General features: G+C 45.2%; 1 protein-coding gene across 6 annotated transcripts in view; it reads right to left on the reverse strand.

Moving 5' to 3' along the window:
- Positions 1–5653: 5653 nt before the first annotated feature.
- Positions 5654–25398, reverse strand: part of nr6a1a (nuclear receptor subfamily 6, group A, member 1a) — a 189452-nt gene continuing 169707 nt past the window's right edge. For 5 of the 6 annotated variants that reach the window (XM_054731176.2, XM_054731175.2, XM_054731173.2 and 2 more), the window contains 8 exons: positions 23518–23748; positions 22669–22724; positions 21782–21942; positions 17530–17760; positions 16931–17185; positions 15717–15838; positions 8521–8673; positions 5654–6222 (listed from right to left, as the gene is read on the reverse strand). In XM_054731176.2, coding sequence (XP_054587151.1) covers positions 6092–6222; positions 8521–8673; positions 15717–15838; positions 16931–17185; positions 17530–17760; positions 21782–21942; positions 22669–22724; positions 23518–23748 — 1340 coding nt within the window. In that variant the 3' untranslated portion in view covers positions 5654–6091. The remainder of the gene's footprint in view (positions 6223–8520; positions 8674–15716; positions 15839–16930; positions 17186–17529; positions 17761–21781; positions 21943–22668; positions 22725–23517; positions 23749–25398) is intronic. The other variant, XM_054731174.2, reaches the window with a different exon arrangement.

Below are 25398 nucleotides of genomic sequence, written 5' to 3' on the forward strand. Positions count from 1 at the left end.
CCGGAGTTTTACAAGTTAATTCCTCAATAGGAATTTCTTCCCACTCGCCGTCCGATATGACAATAGCGTCTGAAAATAAAGATGTTAAACCAGAAAGAGAAAAAAAAGATTTGCGTCTTGAGTTAAAAACTTACCCGTCATCTTAGCTTGTTACACCTCAAATCACGACTCCGAAAATGCGCTTTTACATTTTATACAGCTGTTTAAAAAAATCATGAATAGAAAACGGTTGCGATTGGTCGAAAAAAAAATGTTTATAAACAATACAGAGTCATTTGCTTTGTTGTATAGGTAGACAAATGTATGAATGGTTGTTTAGAGTTGTGTGTGTGTGTGTGTGTGTGTGTGTGTGTGTGTGTGTGTGTGTGTGTGTGTGTGTGTGTGTGTGTGTGTGTGTGTGTGTGTGTGTGTGTGTGTGTGCTCGTATCCATTGCTTCGTCAAAACTCCCTGGAGCAGAAATAAAAAAACCTTTACGATCCAAAAAATAATACCGGACATTTCTTCCTGAAATCTCATCATGTCTCAATTCGAACGTTGTTTTTAGCAGAGGAAGGCTATATTCAAAACACGTATCCATCGCTTCTTCTTCTTATTCTTATTCTTTGCTCATGTTTTGGTTAAAATGTAGCAGCTCTTTCACTCGTGTGTAAATCCGTTTACGGCATGCATGTGCCTTAGTTTAACTATTCTGGGAGGTATGTCATTAAAGGTTTGACCAGAGGTACGTCTGCTCTGAGACTTTACTAATCCACCCCTCCCAAAAAACAAACCTCATAAACAGCTTTTTATTTATTTCAGCTGTTATAGGTCCTACAAAATGGATCAAATCTTTTCTCTGAGGCAGGAAGCAATGTGTGTGTGTGTGTGTGTGTGTGTGTGTGTGTGTGTGTGTGTGTGTGTGTGTGTGTGTGTGTGTGTGTGTGTGACAGTGAAAACAAAATGTGACACTAAAGGCAGGAGGCGATGGTTAAGCTTTCACCTAAATAGCTCTTTGAAACAATAGCAAGTCATTTGCTTTTGTGAATTGTTACCATGCCGACTTGTTTAGAATGAACCAGAACTTTGTTTTTAAAACTTTCCCGCCACTCTTTCAATTCAGCCCACCTGCAAAAAAGTAAGTAATTTGCTTTTTGTGTGTTGTTTCTGTGACGATTTGGTGCAGCCAGATCTTTGTTTTAAAACTTACCGCCACCTGCAGAACAAAAAGGAAGTCATTTGCTTTGTCAGAAGTCGCTGGCCGTGCAAAATTGTTTAGAATGAACTTTAAAAAAAAGCTCAACAGATCTTAAAAAGCATCACGCTGAGGTAAGGATCAACTTTTGTTCTTATAGGCTTGAGTATGTAGGGTGGTTTACAACAGGACCCTAAATGGTTTAGGATGGTAAACCATTGCTTTGTGAAGTGATAGAAATGTTTGAATGGTTTAGTCAAAGACAAATGTTTGAATGTAATCCCTTTACTTCTTAGAGAAGTGTGTGTGTGTGTGTGTGTGTGTGTGTGTGTGTGTGTGTGTGTGTGTGTGTGTGTGTGTGTGTGCTTACAGCCATTAATTTGATGTGCTGCTGGACAGAGAGTTTTACACAATAGTTTTAGTTCTGGTCAAAAAGTGTCAGTGAGCTGCATGTAAATAACACATTTAAACACAAAGTTTAAGACTGAACATACGAAATCCAACGTGAACATCTCAAAGAGAGTATTAATGACATAGACAAATGTGTCACTCTGAAGAGTTTGTGTGTGTTCAGCAAAAGGCTGCAAAAGTTCATGCATTGACTTCAGCTTCTGCCACTCACTCAAGAGCTAGCAGACCATACCATCTTGTCTGCTACTACAAAAACACATTCTTTAACTTTGAGGAAACGTACAACCATTTCATAAGTACTTGACAGTGTGTGGGGCTGTCATTCACAACAGTTAGGCCACACTCATCCACTGTCAGTGAGCCATGTCTGTAGGCACCTCTTCAGCGCGGCCTGGTGCTTCATTCAGCTCCTCGTGGTTCATCATTTTTTCTTAGAGCTCGGCTTTTCACCATTCGGACAGATCTGAGCTTTTAAAGAGTTAAACACAATAGGATTACACTCAGAAGGGAGGGGCTGTGGGAACCGATGGGCTATCACAAAAAAGAAACCACACACCATTACACACATTAGCCTATGACGTGGGATATCATGGACGCTCAACAATACGCCATTGATGATGCGGCGTGGGGGGTCTAGACCATCTGGACACGTTCAACAATACGCCATTGATGATGCGGCGTGGGGGGTCTAAACCATCTGGACAATTAACAATACACATGTCCATTTGATTAATGATACGGAAGGGGGGGCAAAGATTGAACAATACACCTGTCCATTTGATTAATGATAGGAAGGGGGGGCAAGGTCAAGGGTCAAATGAACAATAGGAATGAAAGGTCAAAGAACAATAGACCTGTCAAAATGTTTGACGAAAGGTGTCTTATAATCCTCTCTTGTGACTATTATTATTATCATTATAGCATCAGACAAAAGTAGTCTCCAGACCCTCACAGCCTGAATCATCACCTCACTCGATGAAGACACAACAAGCCAGCTGCACTTTGCATAACATTCACATTTATTTGGTTTCAAGTCCTAAAACATTCTAAACATGCTTTTGTAACATGGATCACATTCTTCACAGGTAGTTACAGTCACAAGAAGACAGATTGTTGAAGAGAAAAACATTTCAGTTATTTGAATTATTTGTGAAAATCTTTTTCTTCCCTGAGATAAGTTAAACTTTTTTTTTTATTTTTTTATTCTTGCATCCTCCAAACTCCTCTCATCTTGTGCAGCAGGGTTCTGATGGTGCGACAGCACCAGGCTGGAGCCCTGTGCTGGTCTGCCTCAAAAACAAAACACAAATACACGACTCCTGCTCTTTGTGGCTCTTTTAAACATGAAAGGTTTAAAAAGTAAAAAATAAAAAAACTTCACAGTTAACCTGCTGAGTGGAGAACTAAACGGATGGACATGGATCTGAAGGTGGAGCGCCCCGCGGCGTCACCGTCTATGCCATGCGAGCTGGTCTCAGCGGTCTCGTGCCACTGCACCAGGGTCACACGAGCAACAAACGCACGTTACCACAACCAGATGTCAGTCTGACCACGGTTCACTTCAATTGATAATCGATCACAAGCAGCATCGACCGAGCCCGATATGATAATGCCCTGTCACCTTGAACCACGTTTGTTTAAAAAATAAAAGACACACGCAGATGGTCATGTGGAGAATACAGCGTTCACAGGAAGATAACGGCACATTCTGATAAGGTCGACACGCTGCTGCCAGAACGCTTCATGCATTTTACACTGACATTGAAATTCTTTCATCTTTGGTTCTGGATTCATGATAAGAGGGAAGGAGTGCAAAAAATCAGACCACATTCAATTAGCATGAAGCAGGAAAAAGAAACGAGCTGGAGGAAGAAGAGCCAGAGCATCTGCATCTACACGAGCCAACGTGTTTCAAAATAAAAGGAAACCCCTAAATGAAAGAACACTGTTGCAATGAAACCAATAAATACAAAGAAAACAAAGAAACAAGAGGTAGTTTCAGCGCAGAAATCACAAACATGGGCTCTTTTTCTGCACACAAGAATCAAAAACACATTAAACAGAAAGAAAACGTTCTCCTCTAAGAGTGGGTCGGGAGACAAACATCAGGCAATTTTATTCTGGAAAAATCCCTTTTCACTTCCACTTCCTGTCACATCTCACCCTGTTCCTGGGAGGGAAGTTGAGGAGGATTTCCTGTTTTCATCTTTGTTGCATGAATTTGTTCCTGAGCTGGTGAAGCCTAAAGGTCACGTTACCTGAACAGCCCCCCGTAAGGTTTCATCTCCACACCAAACACCTTTGTAAAGCTACGGCTGCTTTTGTCAGGCGAACATCACAAAGAGCCGTTAGCTTCACTCTCTGGTTTGGATTTTTGTAACAAAGGCAGATTTTTAACAACATGACCAAACAAAGAAATTTAAATGTTCATTAAAGCTTGATGCAAATGTTCCCAGAATAAAGAACATTTGTTTGATTTCAGATGAAATTAGGTTGAGATTGTTTGTAATTGAGTTCAATCTGATTAAACCAAAGATTGTTAGTGTTGCCTTTAGCCCCTCCCCCTCCATACAAACACGAAAAAATAATCATAAAACATTCAAAATAACTACAGGGATACATAAAAATGAAAGGCGGGAAAGCGGCTGTCTGACGCCTTGCTGCGTTGGACTGGCAGCGTCACAAAGAACCCGACAGAATTCCCATGATGCCTCCCAACACCAGACCTCCCCTCTCCATGCCTCGCCTTCAGACTTTTCCACTTTCTCAGAGGAAAGCGTCGGTGGAGCCTTCAGCAAAATTAGGGGGAAAAATAAAAATAGAAAAATAATTTCCTGCTAAAGGACCTACGACGTCCTGAAAGCTACATCTACTAACACTACAGGTACATCAGCACAGAGGAACTCCTGCATTCATAACACTTTACCCTGTTTAGATCCAGGTCAGCAGGGACCTGAGAGAGAGAAACACACCGGGTGGGCGGCGGCCACCGTCAGGCCGTCCGGGTCTCTCAACCTCACCCACATGTGCAAAAAAAATTTAAATAAAATTAAAAAATAAACAAGACTGCAGTTTTCCTAATTGTTCACTCATCATAAAACAGCTGAAACCTGGAAGAACCCACCAGGACCTTGGAGTGGTCAGAAACGATCCTCATGGTTCCAGTCGGAGCTAGAATACTAAAACACTGTGCTCGTGTCACCCCGACCCACCTGGTCCGGGTCCACAGAGACATGCAAACATGGTGTAAGGTTAAGCTCGGCTGATGTCTTCCTTTGTGTTGACCTCTTTGGACACACGTCTCCAGCAGAACATCTCATCCGTGAAGCATGAGGAAGCTCCACGAGGCAGCAGGTCTGCCGTCAAAACAGAACTGTTCAGTAGACGAACGTGGTTCTGAAAGTTTCTGTCCAGTCCTGATCCTGGAGAGCCACCACCCTCCTCACAAACCAGACCAGCTGCAGGATGCGGCCTTTGAGCAGCACCGTCCAAAGAAACATCTAAACCCTGCGAGGAGGAGGCCTTCATGGTCCAGGACCTGGACAGAACTGGAGCTGCAGCCCAACCATCCGGTCTGATGATGCACCGTGCTGCGGGGCACTAAAGCCACATATCGGCTCCGTGCACGTGAGAGTGCACAAGATTATGTTGATGTTTAGCAGCACTGAGTCTGGTGCCCCCCCCCCCCCCCCCCCCCCCGGTCATATTGATTAGTTTTTCGTCCCGGTCCTTTTACTGATAAGATGTTAGTTTTAGTTATTATGGCTGAGCTGTCCCCCCCACCCCACCCCCACCCCCCAACAGGGGTCTGAAGAAAGCATTGCATAACACTTTGGTCAAGAAATAATACATCACACCTAGCTACCCTCCCCCTCCCCCGCAATAAAGCCTTTGTCTATGATTGTAGAAAATACCCGTATGCTCCTTTTGCAGTGAGCCCACAGACCCAAAACCCGTCACCTTAACTCATGGAATGTTGGACTGACAGGGCCGCCTCCCAAAAGCAGGATATCTGAGAGTCCATGCATATATAGTAGCTAAAAATGAGCATTTCCAGTGTATGAAAACACTTTAGGTTAAACTTTGATTTATGCAGCTCATTTAAACATTCAGTCTCTGATTGAGGGGGCAGCAGCACCCACTAGTTATGTTTCAGACTGGAACTTTCCTTTAAAAGCAAAACAGCAACAACATCTTCCTGAGGTAGTCATAAATCACTAATGTGTCTCGCTGCCTTGTTTGAATAAAATAAGCTCTTTTAAAATCTAGTCTAACAACGGCAACACGGACACATTGAGCAAACTGGAAATACACTTGTAAACTCCAAAGACTAATGCATCTTCGAGCATTTGTTTTGTACAGAAGCATGTGCACAGTGTAAATCAGCATACATTCAGCTCTGTCATGTAATAAATATATAAAGAAAAATATTACAAAAAGAAAACTAGCTGCTTGTCACATTCACAGGAGGGGAGACCGGACCCTCGACCCTGGCAGGCGGGGAGGGCTTAGGTAGCGGAGGAGGCGGTCACGCAGGGCGACGGGCCGGTCCGGTAGCTGGTCAGGCTGGATTTGCAGGAGTGCAAGACTGCTTTGAACAAGAGGGGGAGCTGCTCCAGAGGGACGTTCACCAGCTTCCCTGTGAGGACAAACCACAACCAGTCCTGGATCAGAACATCCTCTCATCAGCTTCTCCTCAACATAAACGCCAGAGCAGCCCTCACAGAGACACGCCTAGAACGGTCGTTTGTAGTGATGTCATTACCAGAATCTAACTGGTAACCAGTAAGGCTTCATTTGATGTTCCAGTCCACACCTCCACATGCAGCTACACGAAGATGTAAAATAAAAGAAATCCAGGCCAAGAAACAAAGAGGTACATTTCTGCCTTGCAGCTTCAGTCCCTACAGACTGGCGACAGTTACAGGCATGGCTGCTGAAGCTAACTGTTCAGAGTGCTGCCTCCACGCAGAGACCGTCCTCCGGGTTCACGGCCAGCAGCTACTCTACGGCTCAGAGTACTTCCCCACAACCTGCTCTGGTCGGAACATTATTCAATGACCTTTTGGTTTACCTTGAGTCACATTACATTAGAGCGTCAGCTCTGAGGATGTTTTGCAGCCGGCAAACAAAAACGTTAGCGAGGTAAAGAGAAACCTTTCCTGTGTTTTAAAAAAGAACCAAAAATGGAATTAGAAACTAGACACAGTAAGAACACACCAAAGCAAGGAACAATGTCGGCCACGTGGCTGTACTTTTCATTAAAGTCCGAAAAAGACAGTTTGGCTCAGCGCAGCACCGTCATGCACACGTTCCCCGCGGTGGAACAAAAGACGAACACGTCCAACCTCGTCGTGCATTTGAAGCAGGATCACGAAACATTGCATGAAGTGTGTGAAAATGAAACTTTAGACACTCAACTTGTAGCAGTTGGTCCGTGAACAATATTGTTTTCTTACTTATGTCCCTAACCTCAGCCATTCACATTTATGCAGCCAAAGGTTAATAAAAAACTGGTCAGTTTTTTATACTTACTGATGCTGGCTTTTGTTTTCTGTTTGAATAATATCACTTGATCAAGCTTTTTATACATTCCACACTACAAAAAAGGTAAAAGTATGTATGATTTGTGCTGATATCATATCGGATTGATGTCGGTATAGGTCAATACTGAAGGCTGCAATACTGGTATTGTATCGGGACATCCCTAACTATCAATATTTTATGGAGATTAAAAAAACAAATAAATAAAAATCAATAAAGAGGATCTCTCGCATTTGTCTAAAAGCCTCCACTAATAACAGGTTTCAGACTGAAAGCAACCACTGGACCATCCGGTTGTCGGTCTCACCCAACCACCACACTTCCCTGGGTCCTTGTGATGGCAGGATCTGCCACACAGAAGAAAGATGAGTGATTTACCTTCGCAACACATTTACTTTCAGTTAACTTTTGGTTACAGATATGAACATATGAAAACAAGTTAGATTTCTGTTTAACTTTATTAAGTTGCGTGCACATTTAGTTGATCTTGTTTAACCACATTTTCACTTGTGTGATGTTATTTTTGTCTGTCTTGAGTTGCCAGTAAATTTCCATTTCCCTTGGAACAAAGAGGTGATGTGGCAGAGGGAGAAGCCAGAGCGGATACTTACTGAAAGGCCTCTACCACTGACTGAGAATGGGGGGTGACTAGTCAGTTATTCCTGTACTGTTTTGGTCTTCAATGTTGTATTTGTGGTCCTTCCCTCTCATTTGTAATGGACTGACGAGCCATTATAAAAACCTCCCTAGTGTTTCCTGTAGGAGTCCGTTGGTGTTTTGTTTGCTAAGGTTATGTTGCTGTAAACCTCTTTTGGGGGCCACATTTGGTCATTTTTGTATTTTTGTTAAATTGGGTGAATAAAACCCTGATTTTTCTGATTCCTTTTTCCTGTGGCTCATTTAAAACAGTTCGGTCCCTGACAGTCCTCCACTCATTACACACATGTATTTAGCAACAGAACCACTGGTGTGAGAGCTTCTCCGCTCAATAACAGCAGAGGAGGAGAAGCAGCCGACTGCTACAACTTCTACTTTAGGACAAACTACCAGAGTCCCAAAAAGAAAAACACTAGCTGAAGTCACGGACAACAAGAGATGTTTGGACCTGGAAAAAAGCAACTGGTGTTTAGCACTATCTCGTGTCCTCTTGGCAGTGCACGTTTTCGGTTCCGACAGAAACATGTCAGGGATAACAGCCAACAGGAGGGGGGAGTGTTCTGTGACCGTGTTTAACCCGGAGCTGCTAATTTTAAAACAGACAGCTGACTGGTGCTTTATAAATAAACTGACCTGAACAGCGACTTCACTCTGCTAATCCAACAAGCACAGGAACTGATCCAGGATCAGATAACCAGTGAGGAGATCTGGATCTCAGCCATGATCGAGGTCTTACCTGCAATGCAGCGGATCTCAGGCAGACACATCATGATCTCAGGAAAGCGTTTGGGCTGGTGTGGGTACTTGTACTCGGTGAAGTCCTGACACACGTACCAGTAGCGCTTGTTCAGCTGCTCTAGCTGGGAGATGTTGGACAATCCTCTGATATCTGTAGGAGGACAGAGATGTTAGTCATGTCACGGTGTTGCCTCAGTTACCTTGAAAAGGTAATCCCACTACTGATTAACTGTTTAAAAGTAACTTTGTTACTTTGCCGTTTACCTTATTTTAAAAGTAACTAAATGAGACTACATTACTTGTTAAGTTACACTAAGCAGTAGCTTCCCCAGATATAAAAGAAACAGAACTTTTTGGAAAGTGCATTTTTAACATTAATGTCAACAACGTATCTCCCTCTGCTTTAAGTAGAACCTGTTTTAAAAAGAATAACCAAACACCGACAGCTGTGCTCCAGGTGTTTCTTCTAATCCGACCTAATGATAAAACCCACCAGCACAAACAGAACATCCAACCTTAACTTAGCCAACTTTAGCAGACAGAAACTAAATTATTGACTGCATTTCCAGATAGAAGTCGCCCGTCTGTGTTGCCGGCTGCTGGTCTGCATTACACGCGAGTAATCCTCACGCTGAGAACATGACTTACGGCATATGTGACATCACTCACTGAGACCCAAGATAAAAGCAAATATATCTTTTTAATGAGGAAAATGACAAAAATAGACGCGTACAGTGACCAGGGCTGTACGTTAACATTTTTAGCTTGCAACACAGGTGCTACGAAGGCTGTAGGTTTTGTAGCACTAAACAAAAACTTCGAGCCCCAACATAAAAAATTTGTTACAATCTCTAAAAAACAAAAGTTGTTCTTACAATTACTTAAACACACTGACCAACACTAGTATTGCAGAAATGAAACAATAACAAGCAACCATCCAAGCAAGCTCCTGGTAACGTGTCCCACTCACGTACTTGACAATAAAACTGACTGAGTCTGAAATATCATCAGACATGTCAGTGTAATTTGACAAATTACATTTTAATTTATTCAAATTAGTGTAGAATTGTTCATTACAGAGGTCCGTGCTCAAAGGCAAAAGCATAGAAGAGTAGGCGCCGCACCGACCGCAACATGTGCATCTGTTTTGGGAACGGTAATAACATTTAACTTCTACTAACAATGTAATGGAGAGCTTAAAGCTTGGTTTATGCTTGACACATTCACTTTCCGCTTGGTGATGCGGCTCGCGGCTGGAACGCGCTTCACAACTCGCAGCGTTTATGGTTCGTTCGGCTTGTCTCTGCGGTGAGCCAATATTCTCCCAAACTGTAGGGGGCAGCATGGAGCTCTACAGCATGCATCCAACACTACACCATAGTAGAAGTAGAAATTACTGTTTACAACATGGCATTTCAGCAGTTTTTAACAGCGTCCTCGTCTTTTCCGACAGTGCGAGCTATTTCTCTCCAAGAATTATTAACAACATGTTGATCACGGTGATCTCGGAGAGCTGAATCATACAAATGTCTGTATTTACGAACCTCTGCCATACTAGTTCTTGCCAGTCCGCCGTGTTTTTCCGCGCCCGACCGTCCGCGCGGTTAGAAAATTTCCTAGGTGCGCGTTGCGGAAATTTTGGGCCGCGCGGAAGCGCGGTGGAGGGGTGTGGGTGTTAAAATGACGCAACTTTTCTGAGCGAAGCCGTGCGGACCTCGCGGACGCGTCAAGCATAAACCAACCTTAAGTCTCCTCCCTTTACGGTCGGCTCATGGGTCCCCGAAAGAACAAAAAAATGCAAGTCAACGGGGCTAAAAGAGCGATTTTCTAATCCGCTTTGCCTTAAGCCCTGGGTCACACATACAGTGAGGTCCATAAATATTGGGACATCAACACAATGCTAACATTTTTGGCTCTATACAGCACCACAATGGATATCAGATGGAACGAACAGACTGCAGACTGTCAGCTTTTATTTGAGGGTATTTACATCCAAATCAGATGAACGGTGTAGGAATTACAACAGTTTACATATGTGCCTCCCACTTGTTAAGGGACCAACAGAATGGGACAATGGGCTTCTCAGCTGTTCCATGGCCAGGCGTGTCAAGATGAGATCCAAAGAGCTGTCACTATCAGTGAAGCAAGCCATCATTAGGCTGAAAAAACAAACGAAACCTACCAGAGAGATGGCAAAACATTAGGCGTGGCCAACACAACAGTTTAGAACATTCTCAAAAAGAAGGAATGCACCGGTGAGCTCAGCAACACCAAAAACCCCAGAAGACCACGGAAAACAACTGTGGTGGATGACCGAAGAATCCTTTCCCTGGTGAAGAAAACACCCTTCACAACAGCTGGCCAGATCAAGAACACTCTCCAGGAGGTAGGTGTATCTGTGTCAAAGTCAGCAATCAAGAGAAGACTCCACCAGTGTGAATACAGAGGGTTCACCACAAGATGTAAACCATTGGTGAGCCCCAAAAACAGGAAGGCCAGATTAGAGTTTGCCAAACAACATCTAAAAAAGCCTTCACCGTTCTGGAACAACATCCTACGGACAGATGAGACCAAGATCAACTTGAACCAGAGTGATGGGAAGAGAAGAGTATGGAGACGGAAAGGAACTGCTCACGATCCTAAGCATACCACCTCATCAGTGAAGCATGGTGCTGGAAGTGTCATGGTGTGGGCATGTATGGCTGCCAGTGGAACTGGCTCTCTTGTATTTATTGACGATGTGACTGCTGACAAAAGCAGCACGATGAATTCTGAAGTTTTTCGGACAACATTATCTTCTCATAATCAGCCAAATGCCTCAGAACTCACTGGACGGCGCTTCACAGTGCAGATGGACAATGACCCAAAGCATACTGCAAAAGCAACCAAAGAGTTTTTGAAGGGAAAGAAGTGGACTGTTTTGCAATGGCCAAGTCAATCACCTGACCTGAATCCGATTGAGCATGCATTTCACTTGCTGAAGACAAAACTGAAGGGAAAATGCCCCAGGAACAAGCAGGAACTGAAGACTGTTGCAGTAGAGGCCTGGCAGAGCATCACCAGGGATGAAACCCAATGTCTGGTGATGTCCATGCGTTCCAGACTTCAGGCTGTAATTGACTACAAAGGATTTGCAACCAAGTATTGAAATGTATAAGTTTGCTTTATGGTTCTTATTCTGTCCCATTACTTTTGGTCCCTTAACAAGTGGGAGGCACATATGCAAACTGTTGTAATTCCTACACCGTTCATCTGATTTGGATGTAAATACCTCAAATAAAAGCTGACAGTCTGCAGTTAAAGCACATTTTGTTCGTTTCATTTGATATCCATTGTGGTGGTGTATAGAGCTAAAAATGTTAGCATTGTGTCGATGTCCCAATATTTATGGACCTGACTGTATGTTGTACTGCAATTTAAATGAAAACCAATGATGGGTGTTTTGACCACACATGTCATGTACTTTGAGATTTATCAGCTTGTAAAAGTTCGTAATTAGCATGATTACAAACCAGACATCGGCATGTCCCACATGTGACGTCACCACATAATCTCCTCTCCCCAAGCGTAGCTGCTTCTTACCACATGGCCAGATTTATGGTGGTCCTTTCCTCCTGTAGGAAGTTTGCTGAACTTACAGCCCTTTTCCCTCAGTTTTCTCTGTGTCTGGTTCGATGACATCACTTTTGTGATGTATATTTGCTGTCCTGGACTTATTTTCACACAAAACCTAAAATATCGTTCCGCCCCGTTCAAAAATAAACGCGTTCTTGGTATCAAAATGCATCTTTAAAATTCATGGACATCATATGTGAAATCCATGGAACAAAACAAGCGGAAATAGAAAATAGTGTTTTTAGCCGCGTTAACTTGCATTAATCTTTTCGTTCTTCGGGGAGCGCGTGGTCCGGAAGGGCGTGACTTAGGCTCCATATGGTGGCATGGCTATTATGTACGGGTGGGGAATAATTCAGTTTAAATTATGTTTTAAGATAGAAACATTTTTGAATTATATACTACAATGGCATGCCACAGTGCTTGCTAAGGTGTCAAAGCAGCAACGTGGCTCGTATCTGCAGCGGTTCTGATCCATAGTGCTGCAGGAATAAACAGGATGGTGGGGACTTTTCTTCCGCTTGTAAAATTTAGGCTTCCTTAGTTTTAGTTTAGTTCATAGTTTTTCTGAACCCCACTTGATTGTGAGCATGCCACCCGTTAGCCCGTTAGCACATTAGATCCAAAACTTTGGATCGGTTCTGCCTTTGTGTCTTTGCTGGTTCCTGAATTTTCCTCCACTGCACAGATTACTACATTGTGCACCAGTTAAATGCATTTTCTTACACTGAACTTACTTATGTTATATACCGTTCTGGGTAAAAAAGTAATTTAAAGACGTCACACTAGTGCTACGTCTAAAAATTAGTGATGCACCGATATGAAATATTTGGGTTGATACGGATATCTGATATTAAGATCAGTGTTATGGCCGATAACCGATATTTGCCGATACCGATATACTGACATTAATGCTTCTAAAACCAGCAGATTTTGTATGGAATGAAATTTATTAAAGCTGAATTTATGCCGTATGTTTTGGACGCCCGAGTGAAGAGAGGAGCGGAGCTGTCAACTGATCACCACCTGGTGGTGAGTTGGATCAGATGGCAGGGGAAGATGCCGCGTAGACCTGGCAGACCCAAACGCATAGTGAGGGTCTGCTGGGAACGCCTGGCAGAAGAACCTGTTAAGATGGTCTTCAACTCCCACCTCCGGCAGAGCTTTGACCGCGTCCCGAGAGCAGTGGGGGACATAGACTCCGAGTGGGCCTTGTTCCACTCTGCGATTGTTGAGCAGGCTGTTGCTAGCTGTGGTCGCAAGGTGGCCGGTGCCAATTGTGGTGGCAACCCCCGTACCCGCTGGTGGACACCAGAAGTTCGGGGAGCCGTCAGGCTGAAGAAGGAGGCCTACAGGGCGTGGCTAGTCTGTGGGTCTCTGGAGGCAGCAGACAGGTACCGGATAGCCAAGCGGGGTGCAGCAATGGCAGTTGCTGAGGCAAAATCTCGGGCGTGGGAGGAGTTTGATGAGGCCATGGAGAAAAACTATCAATCTGCTCCAAAGAGGTTCTGGCAAACTGTCCGGCGCCTCAGGAGAGGAAGGCAGCAACTCGCTCACACTGTTTACAGTGGGGATGGGGAGCTGCTGACGTCAACTGAGGCTATAGTCGGGACGGTGGAAGGAATACTTTGAGGAATTCCTCAATCCCACATATGCTTATTCTGAGGAGGAACCAGAGCCGGGAGACCTGGGGACGGACTGTCCAATCTCGGGGGCAGAAGTTGCTGAGGTAGTCTAACAACTACACAGCGGCGGAGCCCCGGGGGCGGATGAGGTTCGTCCTGGGTATCTCAAGGCTATGGATGTTGAAGGGCTGTCATGGTTGACACATCTCTGCAACATTGCGTAGTCATCGGGGCAGTTCCTGTGGAGTAGCAGACCGGGGTGGTGGTCCCCATCTTTAAGAAGGGTGACCTGATGGTGTGTTCTAACTATAAGGAGATCACACTCTTCAGCCTCCCTGGAAAGGTCTACTCCAAGGTACTGGAGAGGAGGGTCCGATCGATAGTTGAATCTCAGATTGAGGTGGAGCAGTGTGGTTTTTGTCCTGGCCGTGGAACTGTGGACCAGCTCATCTTGCAAGAGTGATGGAGGGGGCATGGGAGTTTGCCCAACCAATCCACATGTGTTTTGTGGATTTGGAGAAGGCTTATGACCGTGTCCACAGGGGCACCCTGTGGGGACGCTCCAGGAGTATGGGGTGGGTGGCTTTCTGTTAAGGGCCATTCAGTCCCTTTACCAGAGGAGCGCATAGCCGGTAGTAAGTCAGACCTGTTCCCGGTGAGGGTTGGACTCCGCCAGGGCTGCCCTTTGTCACCGGTTCTGTTCATAACCTTTATGGACAGAATTTCTAGGCGCAGCTGTGGTGTGGAGTGTGTCGAGTTTGGTGGCAGGAGAATCTCGTCTCTGCTTTTTGCGGATGATGTGGTCCTCCTAACTTCATCCAGCTCTGACCTTCAGCTCTTGCCGGGTAGGTTCGCGGCCGAGTGTGAAGCGGCTGGGATGAGGATCAGCACCTCCAAATCTGAGACCATGGTTCTCGACTGGAAAACGGTGGCTTGCCAACTCCAGGTTGAGTGAGAGGTCCTACCTCAAGTGGAGGAGTTCAAGTATCTCGGGGTCTTGTTCACGAGTGAGGGTAGGAGGGATCGGGAGATCGACAGGCGGATTGGTTCGGCGTCTGCAGTGATGCGGACGCTGAGCCAATCTGTCGTGGTGAAGAGGGAGCTGAGCCAGAAAGCCAGGCTCTCATTTTACCGGTCCATCTACGTCCCAATCCACACCTATGGTTATGAGCTTTGAGTAATGACCGAAAGAACGAGATCGCGGATACAAGCGGCCAAAATGAGTTTCCTCCGTAGGGTGGCCAGGCTCAGCCTTAGAGATAGGGTGAGGAGCTCGGACATTCGGGAGGGACTCGGAGTAGAACCGCTGCTCCTCCGGATCGAAAGGAGCCAGTTGAGGTGGTTTGGGCATCTGGTCAGGATGCCTCCTGGAGACCTCCCTGGGGAGGTGTTTCGGGCATGTCCTGCCGGCAGGAGGCCCCCGGGTCGACCCAGGACACGTTGGAGAGGTTACAGCTCCAATCTGACCCGGGAACGCCTTGGGGTCCTGCCGGAGGAGCTGGTGGAGAAGGCTGGGGAGAGGACGGTCTGGGGCTCCCTAGTTGGGATGCTGCCCCCGCGACCCGGACCCGGATAAGCGGAGGAAGATGACGACGACATTCACTGTTGCATAACTAAACAAACACACATCACCCCCTCACTCTCTGAAACACTCAAATAAATGGAGACAAGATGGAAAAAATATCAGTTGTTGATATCGGTCCAATTGTATTATATGTTAAAAAATGACTAACATCAGCCAATACCGATATTGATGCTGATATATTGTCCATCCCTCCTAAAACCAGTTTATGGCACAGACCGTTTTTTTTTTTTCATCGCACTGTACAGCCCTGGTGACAATACTAGGACTTTTGGTTAGCGACGAGTTCGATTTCTCACTACTGACATCACCATCTGTGTAACAGGCTATTGGCGTCAGGGGGAAGACCCAGTTTCAGAGGTCTGCTGGTACCTTGGTTCAGGAAGTTGATGGCTTTCATGCAGGCGTATTCCTCGTTGCTGATCTTTAACTGGTGGAATTTTCGAAACAGATAGATCAATCTCTCCATCACCTCCATCCCGTCCTCGCTGAAGCTGGTGAACAAAACACATTCATGCTTGAATTCAACATCAAGAAACAAGAGACCCTGGAGTTTTAACGTTTCCATGCGTACGTTGAATCTGTAACAAAGCAAAGCAACAGAAAGAGTTCTACCGCTGACACGCCTCACGGCTCCAGATAAAAACCTGGGAGGAAAACAGATCCAGGAGCTTCACAACTGCTGCTGATCCCATAGCTTTAAGGAGATAGAAAGACTTGTAAACTTTAATTTCCCTCATCATCACCTCCCCGTCTTCCTGTCTGCTTTAATCTCTGATGCACTTTAGGCTGAGCTGCTATAAATCAAAGAGCTACTCCTAAAATCCCCAAACTCCAACCCTCCAGGGCAGCAGAGCAGTCATATTTCATGAGTCATAAGGTCACATGATTCATAGCTGATTTACACCCCCTGCAGACCCCCGAGCTGCCCGTGGCTGTGTGTTTGACCGTACGGTACTAGCCACAGAGCTGTCCTCCTGTTCATGCACCAATTCACTGGACCTCAACCCAGAAAGGTAGGGTCCAGCTGTGATGGAAGGAAAATGTGAAATCCTTCAGAGAAACTGGACTCACAGACCAGAACACCTGCAGCAGCCTCACATCTACATCTTTCTAAGTGAAACAGAACTGGCTCAGCTCCAGCAGCTAGGATCATGCTGAGCTAATGGTGAGGTGGAGATGGCTCAGACATCAGCTATGAGATCAGGTGTTACAGCGCTCCACTCTCCAGGGAAACCATCCATCTGACCCAGCATTAGCCTGCTCCAGCAGATCCACACATGGGTTCGGTGTTCAGGCAGCAGATCTACAGGACCTTCATGCCAAGTCCTCCGAGTCTACCAGTGAGAACCTCATAGCCACTCCTGGTTCAGAGGACAGAATCACCTGCTCAGAACCTTTTAGCTCAGCTGCATCAAAATGTTTTAACAAACCATCCAACAGCCATGTTGGCTAACAGCTAATGGCTAACAGCCCAAAGAAGCATCAAAACATCTGGTGTTGTCACTGACTGGACAGCGCCAATTTAAACATGAAGAATATTAATTATGACCTCTGTGCAACACTTCATCCTGTCATTCACTCACCCCTGCAGCTCGTCGTCAGATGGCGTGTACTTGGCGGTGACATCGGCCAGGTCTCCAAAGATCTGGGAGCTGTAGATGGTGAGACAGGACAGCAGGATGAGCTCCTGCCAGGTGGAGCTCAGCAGGCAGGTGTAGTCCTCTATGGAGAGCTCGCAAAAGAACGGCAGCTTCTTGATCCAGGAGATCTGACGAAAGAGCAGCTCATCCGCCAGCCGACACAGCAGAGCGAACAGCTCCACCTGAGTCACCTTGTACCTGGGTCCAACGACAGAGGCCGTGTTACATCATTTATGTTCCTCCGTAGTTCAAAAGCAAATGTCCTCTGTTCTCTTTGATCAGTGTTGTTTATTTGTGTTTATTCTTTACTCCTGGTACTTTAATGACGTTTAAAAACAAAATGAATGAAAACAAAGACCCCTTTAAAAGGTGTCATTTCACACTGTAAAGCTGACGGTAACAAGTGGCACTACCACCGTAATACAGCATGTATGTGTGCAGCTAAATTATAACCCAGATGTGTCATATGTAGTTGTTCCTGCAGCAGGAGGCCCAGAGAACCAGAACGCACCTGAATCTGAAACTCCATTATTAAAACTCACCCGTCCTCTATGAGCATGGGGGTGTTGAGGGGGGCCAGGTCCTCCGCTGCCACGAGCTGCAGCACCAGGGGGTGGGATTGTGGGTACAGGCTGCGAGGCTGGGGGGTCAGCAGGCCCGACTGGGCCGCGTAGCTGAAGAGGTGTGGCAGCAGCTGGTAGTGTGTGGACATGGAGGTGTTGATGTACTGGTCCCTGAGGGCCACTGTGTAGCCGTTCATCTCTACTGACCTACTGGGGGGACAAAAGGGTCAAACGTCACGCAGGCCCCTTCACAGCCTAGTTAGAAACCAAACACGCTGTCACGTCTCACTTCTGCACAATAAAGGCTCTCTTCTCTCATGGTCAACGGGCTTTAACTAGTCCAGAACTCCTAAGCACTTTACAGTACACTCACCCATTCACACACCAGTCACTCACCCATTCACACACCAGTCACTCACCCATTCACACACCAGTCACTCACCCATTCACACACCAGTCAGCTAGGGATGGGTACTAATTTTGGTACTTTTTAAGGCACCGATTGAATTCCATAGAACCAACTGAGTACCGATTCACATCATATGAAACTGTGCCTTTTTTGGTACCCATGCCGTGCGCCGGCGCAAGAGAGTGATGTCATCAGTCACTGTGGGCACGCTGTAAACAAAGCAGCATGGTGTTCTGAAGTTTGGGTCCACTTCACTAAATGGGATGGGTAACTGGGTGATGATGAGGCATCATCATCTTAATCTGCTCTGGTAGGTAAATAACATGTTTAAGATAACGTTAGCTTAATATGTTAGCTTCTGTTCAGCTAATGGTGCGTTCGCTTTCTCCGCGGAACTCCGAAACTCTGAAAAGAAGAAAGCGAACGCGCTCTAAAGTTTGGATTCACTTCACTAAATGCAACGGGCGGTTGGGTGATGATGAAACCAGCGACAGCGGTCTGAGTATGAGGCATCTTAATCTGCTCCAGCAGCAAGATAAACTGTTTAAGATAACGTTAGCTTGATAGTTTAGTTTTTGTGTACTTAGCTAACGCTGCGTTCACTTTCTCCTCGGAAATCCCAACGTCCGAGTAGGAAAAATAAACAGTTTGAAAATGAACAGCAAAAGGAATGAAGATACACAGTAAAGCTAGTTTACACAGCAGAGATGTTTGCTTCAGTGTAATTAGCAGTTTATAAAACTACAAGGACCCACCATCACAGTTTGTCCAGAGGGGAAAGGAGAGGAAACGGAGTACATGGAGCTGGTTTAGTTTGTATTAAATATCAAAATACAAACAGTTGTATGTATCGAAGTTTGCTTTAGTTTCATTTGGAGTTCATAATCCACGGTCTCCTCATCAAGAGTTATTCCAGAGGGCATAGAAGAGGATTAGGAGTACATGGAGCTGGGCTTGTTTTTGTGTCATTTAGAAACAGTTGTTGGTACAGGTTTTCATACTGAAGAATTTTGTACAACACTACGATGATACAACACAGTTTATCATGGTATTAATCCATTCATCCATCCATTGTCTGAACCCGCCTGTCCACGCAGGGTCGCGTGGGGGGCTGGTGCCTATCTCCAGAGGTCAATGGGCAATCGGGTGGGGTACACCCTGGTCAGAGAGCCAGTCCATCACAGGGCAACACACAGGACAAACAATCACGCACACACACACACGCACGCACACACCTAAGGACAATTTAGACAGACCAATCAATTTAACAGTCATGTTTTTGGACGGTGGGAGGAAGCCGGAGAACCCGGAGAGAACCCACGCATGCACAGGGAGAACATGCAAACTCCATGCAGAAAGATCCCAGGACCTTCTTGTTGCAAGGCGACAGCTCTAACCACTGCTCCACTGCGCAGCCTATGATATTAATCAAAAATGGTTATATATTGGGAAGATAATATATAATTAATTTTAAAAGCGATATAATTATTGAACACTCAAAAGTATCAAATATTGGTACCGTTAAGTACCTGTATTGATTTGTAGGAACCATACTGATTCAAATGCAGTGGTGGGCAGTCAGGGCCAGCAAAGCCTTCTCTGCTGGCCTAAACGTACTCAAAAACGTAAATGTATTTTTTTTCCTTTGGTAAATATTTTTAAATTAAAAAAAAATTTTTCACTGGTCTATTTTCTTTATATCCTATTATACCCACTTGGCTGTGCTGCTTCCAGTGTTAAAATACCAAGGCTGGGTGTTATCCAATCAGATTTAAGCTAGCTTGTGTTTTCAGGCAGATTAAGTCTGCCCTAGGCCTTCAGAATCAATCGAGAAGCCCGCTGTCCGCTGTAAGTGAACAGAGACGATGTAGTTGCGAATCTAGTAGCCAATCAGCTCACGAGTCAGCTTGGCCCGGGCCAGCTAGCTGGCCTCATGCAAAAGTTGACATGAACGCATCCTGTGATTGGATAAGCAGTAGTTAGAACTTTTCTAGCGGCATGAAGCAAAATATCAAAACTAAACACAGAGATTTGTACCTATAGGCAGCTATCGGTGTATTTTTGAACACATGATGGCTGAAAGAGGAGAAGAGACAGACTTGGTTGCAGATTAATTTGCCACACCATTTTCCAGACGGACCTTTCAAGAAAAAATGGATATTGAGAACAGGTCGTCCGACTCCAATGCTAGCTGGCTTGTCCCAGCAGGAGAAAGGATTTGTTCGTCATTTTCAGGCAAGCAACTATGAACGGTACCCATGGCAAACAGCTTCAGAGAACCGCTGCAGGTTATTCTGCTGGGAACGCCTGTTTGTCGCATCAGATGGATTTGGTAGCATTAAAGCGCGTTAAAACGTACGCCAGAAACACGACCGGGCAGACACGTCTTTCAGCATTAGCCTCCATGTCCGTAGAAAAGGATCTACTCATGGACCTGAAGCACACAGATAAACTGTACAGAGCCATTGAGGTTTTCCTGAGGAAAGAAAGAAGGATGGATTTTATTTTCAAATGAGCAGGAGAGGAGGAGATCCATGCTGGACATTTATGTTGGTGAGTAGAAAGTATTTTTTAATGTTTTGTCATTTCATTTTGTTAATAATAAATGGTAACGAAATAAAATGGCTAAATGAAATAATTCTATGTGTTCTGTTTCTATGCAATCTATATTGTGTATAACGTGGTGTGTGCAGCTGCGCCAACATGTTCAATTGTTTCGCGGTGCAATTTTCTCCAAAACAAATGCAAATAATGTGTTTGCTTTACTTATTTATTTTATTGTCTCATCTCTTAAACCCGTCTTTCATTTCTGAGATTTGACAGTATCCGTGGTCTTAGCTTCCTACTCTCAACTGGGAATGCGAGTTTGATTTTAAAGGCTCCGGAAATGACGCCTTGCCCAGCCACTGGTGTGTGTGTGTGTGTGTGTGTGTGTGTGTGTGTGTGTGTGTGTGTGTGTGTGTGTGTGTGTGTGTGTGTGTGTGTGTGTGTGTGTGTGTGTGTGTGTGTGTGTGTGTGTGTGTGTGTGAGAGGTTTCTCCAGCTGTAATGTCCTACTGATGGTATTTTAAGGTGTGTTAATTTAGATTGGACTGAATAGGAAATCACTGAAGGCCCAGGGGTGGAATGCACCGCCCGCCACTGTTCAAATGCCAAAGGTACCCATCCCTACCAGTCACTCACCCATTCACACACTGTAGCCACAGCTGCCCTTGGGTGAGGTTGCTGTACACAGACACCAGCGGTCCCTCTGACCACCCCCAACGAGCAAGGGGGTGTGTGTGCTATCAAGGACACAAAGACCGACGATGAAGGCGCCAGGGCTTGCCCCCACAGAATACAGGGCGAACTCCAAAGTAACCGTGGCCACGGCTCTCATCTACTAGAGATCTTCAGATGTTTTCCACAAACCCGTAAACAAAGCTTTGCGTTGTGTAGCTGCATAGCGATGAGCGCGCCGCCGCTCTCTGGGTTTGCTGTTCATTTCTGACAAGATTCAGTCTGATAAAACAACTATTCCTCCGAATAGCTCGCACACAATCAGAGCTGAGATAAAGCTCCTGTTTAAAGAGAATGAGACTAAAATAAATGCCGTCATGCCAGCAGCGAGACAATATTTGTCCTTGATTAGTGAAGACAATGTGCTCGACTCGCAGCAGAAGCAGCAAGTTCTCTGGGTTTGTCATCATCACTTCACATTCAGCCATTCTTATGCTGCTGAATGCTTCCAAACAAGTTCTGCGTGAGGCGGCAGCCAGTCGTGAGGCTGTCAGGGCCAGCTCATCATCTCAGTGTGTGGCTGAAGAAGGGAGGACTGACTCACTTGGACGACAGCGTGGATGCGGGTGATGGCTGGTTGCCTTCCGAAGCCCCGTTACTGGGGGAGCTGTGGTCACTGTCACCATTGTTACCCCAGGTGTGCTCAGGGGCATCCTCCTTAAACTCCTGGCCCGACATGATCCGCTCAATCTCCTCCTCTGTGATCTGAAACACACACACACACACACACACTTATAGCAACAGAAATCTGTGTGTCAGCTCTATTGACCGACTAGCTTTTCACTCAGATACAGAGGAGCAATGACGACGAGGCACAATGAAACAAGCAGTAGCAGGAAGTAGGATGGAGCGTTTGTCCAAGTGGTGCCTGCACCTAAAATCCTGACCTCCTCTCAGGTCAGGGTGGGCAGAAACACGCACAGAACCACTCTGAAAGGCCCCAACACCCCAGAATGTGTGGCGCCCTGTATCTATAACTGGGGTCAATTCATTTCATCTCCGTCAATTCATAACCCGAAACAGGCAATTCTTTCCATATTAATGAGAGGAAGGCCTTCCTCCCACTGCAGCCTGGACATAAAGCCGTCTCTTATTGCGTTTCCAGCACATGGCTCTGCTGAATAGAAGCTCCGCGGCACTTATCCTCGTGTCGCACATTCTCCTGACCACTTGTCACCGTTCATAATGAAGCTGGAGCTGAATGAGAATAATCAGCAGCGGCAGCATTGGTGATACAACAAGGTCAGGGTTCTTTCTCATAACTCCACACAGAAACAAGAAGCTGTGCAGCACTAAAACTCTTCTACGCTCTCGTTTAGCTGAAAGGCTCATTCTTTGCAGGCACTCACTCAGTACGAGCTCCCTCCTGTACGCTCAGACTGATTTATGGTGGGAAAAGGTCAGAGCATGGTATAGAAACCACTGATTTACCTGCACAGGCCCGATGCTTTTGTTCCTCCCTCCTGGCATGCCATCCTCCCTGATTGCTATAAAGCAAACAAAAAAAGAAATCTATGTTTAACACACTTGATACCGGCAACAGGTGTCACAGCTCCACCTAGTGGCTGAAACCAACTCGGATCGTTTTCTGGTTCCTCTTGGGAGGAGAGCGTGATTTATTCTGTTTTTTGGGAATGGATCGTTAATTTCAGGGAGTATGTTTCCTCCACAGCTCAGATTTATGCTTTAATTAAAGTCTTTTACAAATAAATCTAACAAAATGAATCCCATCAGGTTTACAGAAACCATCACTTACAGGTTGTTCCCACTAGAGAGCAGTGTGTTCCTACCAAAGACCTGAGGATCTACAGCAGGTTCATCCCAAACTCCCTCTTTAACACATATAAGTGAATCTAATCCCACTGAGAACCTGTGGTCCATCCTCCAGAGGCAGGAGGACAAAAACAAACCCAACATTGATGATGGAGAATGATCTCCATCAGGATATGGACCAGAAGCTGGTTGGAAGCAGGTCAGGGTGAACTACAGAAGCCTAGAAGGAACAACTCCGGAGATTCTGACTCTTTGGGCCAGATTCATGTCCAAATTCGTCAATGAAAATTTCTGAATTCTACTTCTGAAACCACAGAAACCTCTAGAAACTCTGAAGAAGCAACATTAGGGTCATTCTCGGAACGTTTGGCTACAGCTGCATGTGTCCCCATCTAACTGATGATGAGTCATTGTCTCACCAAGGGACGGACATCAAACATGACCTGAATGACCATTTTCTAGAGCTTGTTCTCTACCACCCCGGTCTGAGACAAAGACACACTTTACCTTTACGGTTCATCCCCATCTGCAGGCACTTGAGCAGGCGGCAGTACTGGCAGCGGTTGCGTTGTTTGCGGGACATTTCACAGTTCTTATCTCTGCTGCAGCGATACACCCGCTTGTTACAGATGCTGCGTTTGAAGAAGCCTTTGCAGCCCTCGCAGGAGATGATGCCATAGTGCAGGCCTGTGGCTCGATCTCCACAGATAAGGCAAGTACGCTGGTCAGCTGCATCATCTACAGAAGGGAGGCAGAAGGACAAAGGCTTTATCACCAGTTCCACCCACTACATTTTGCTAAGTCATCCACACCAATAAGAAAGACCAAGTAAAATAAACCTTGCTGAAGGAACCAGTTTTGAATGGAGACCATAAAGAAACCAGAGCTTAAGTGAAGGCAGGCGCTGCCTAAACCAAATGGTTCCCAGAAACTGAAACTGGTTTTGTGAAAGTTGGGGTGTAATAGGAACTGGGATGGAGAGCTGAGATGTCTTCAGTATGTTTTATTCAGTAGCTCTGATGGACCCAGATGACTGATTTGTTTACAGTCTCTCCTTTCTCTTGTCTTAACAGCAGTAGCATCACATGAAGTCAACTTTCAGACTTTCTGCAACAGAGACTCATCAGTCTATACAAACCACAGAAATGGAATATTCCTTTAAGTTAAAATGTATGTGTGGAAACCAGTTTACAAGAAAAAACTTGAATGTTAGATTTATGCTGTGACTGAGTTTGTGTGTTCTGTTGTTTTTGAGATCTGCAAAATAAATCTTGTTTGCATTACCTGGAAACCCTCGTGAGTTATGGAGACAGTTCTTTGGTGTGTAATAGAAAAATAAGTTTGCATTAAAAAGGCAGAGAATGAAGCTTAAGAAAATTTTTATTTCTTTTTTTTGTGAGGGAGATTTATCGGCCATTATATCGGCTATCGGCCTTTGTTAAAAGTTTTATATCCGTATCGGTCACAAAAAAAGCATACCGGTCGAGCCCTAGAAGAAACTATGGTGCTGGGTGGAGAGAGGCTGACTAGAGCTGTCGGTGGAGAACAGATCAGACAGGTCTGTCTGTCCAAAGCATAGTCCACAGGCAGAAGCCCAGATGTCCCAGCAGCATGTGAGGACCAACAAAAATATGTTTATGTATGGATGCTGATTTGTCATCCCCTCAAGAATGACACCCCCACCCCCAAAACTTTTAAGGGCATTTTTCTTTATAAATACACCATTATACTGTTTTGTTTTGTGGTACTTATTCATCTATGTACATAAGTCACATATAGCATGATGCTAACTTTCCTTAGGGATGCACATAGTTGACCGGTTAATTGTTGTTAATGTTCTAGCCGGGTAAAATAGTTTCAGCAGGTTAACTGCTTCAAGTCCTTCTGCTGCGCTGGGGTATAATATATTTTGAGCAGCTAGGGGGTGCAAGAGGGCCGCTATCAAAATGTGTTTACTGGACATCCGCAGAAGAAGAAATGAGCTTGTCACTTGAACAAACAAATGTAGGTTTTAGCAACAATCACTGCGTGGAAACAGTTTATTCTTAGTTATTTCATTCTTGAAGCCTTTCATCAAAGCGCTGAGCCTGCCAGAACATGGCGCAGCAAACTGAACTGAGACTAGCAAAGGTCAGTCGGCCATGACACCTCCTGCTTGCGCCTAACTCTTAATTTGTCTAGTAAAATAAAGAAATGTCAGTAATTATTTACTAAGGAAACTAAGGTGTTTTTTTAAGAACCGTGACCTCCAGAATGCGCTTATAAGCAGCGGTGTGTATTTGATGCTAGATGGTCCGCTGCGCAACAACTTCTGAGTCTGACGGACATTTCAGCTGGCATCCCTATCCCTCTTTACTTCTTGTTCATAAATGTAATAAGTGTGGGACT

Source organism: Nothobranchius furzeri, chromosome 17 (assembly GCF_043380555.1).
Source record: "Nothobranchius furzeri strain GRZ-AD chromosome 17, NfurGRZ-RIMD1, whole genome shotgun sequence".
NCBI classification, from domain to species: Eukaryota; Metazoa; Chordata; class Actinopteri; order Cyprinodontiformes; family Nothobranchiidae; genus Nothobranchius; species Nothobranchius furzeri.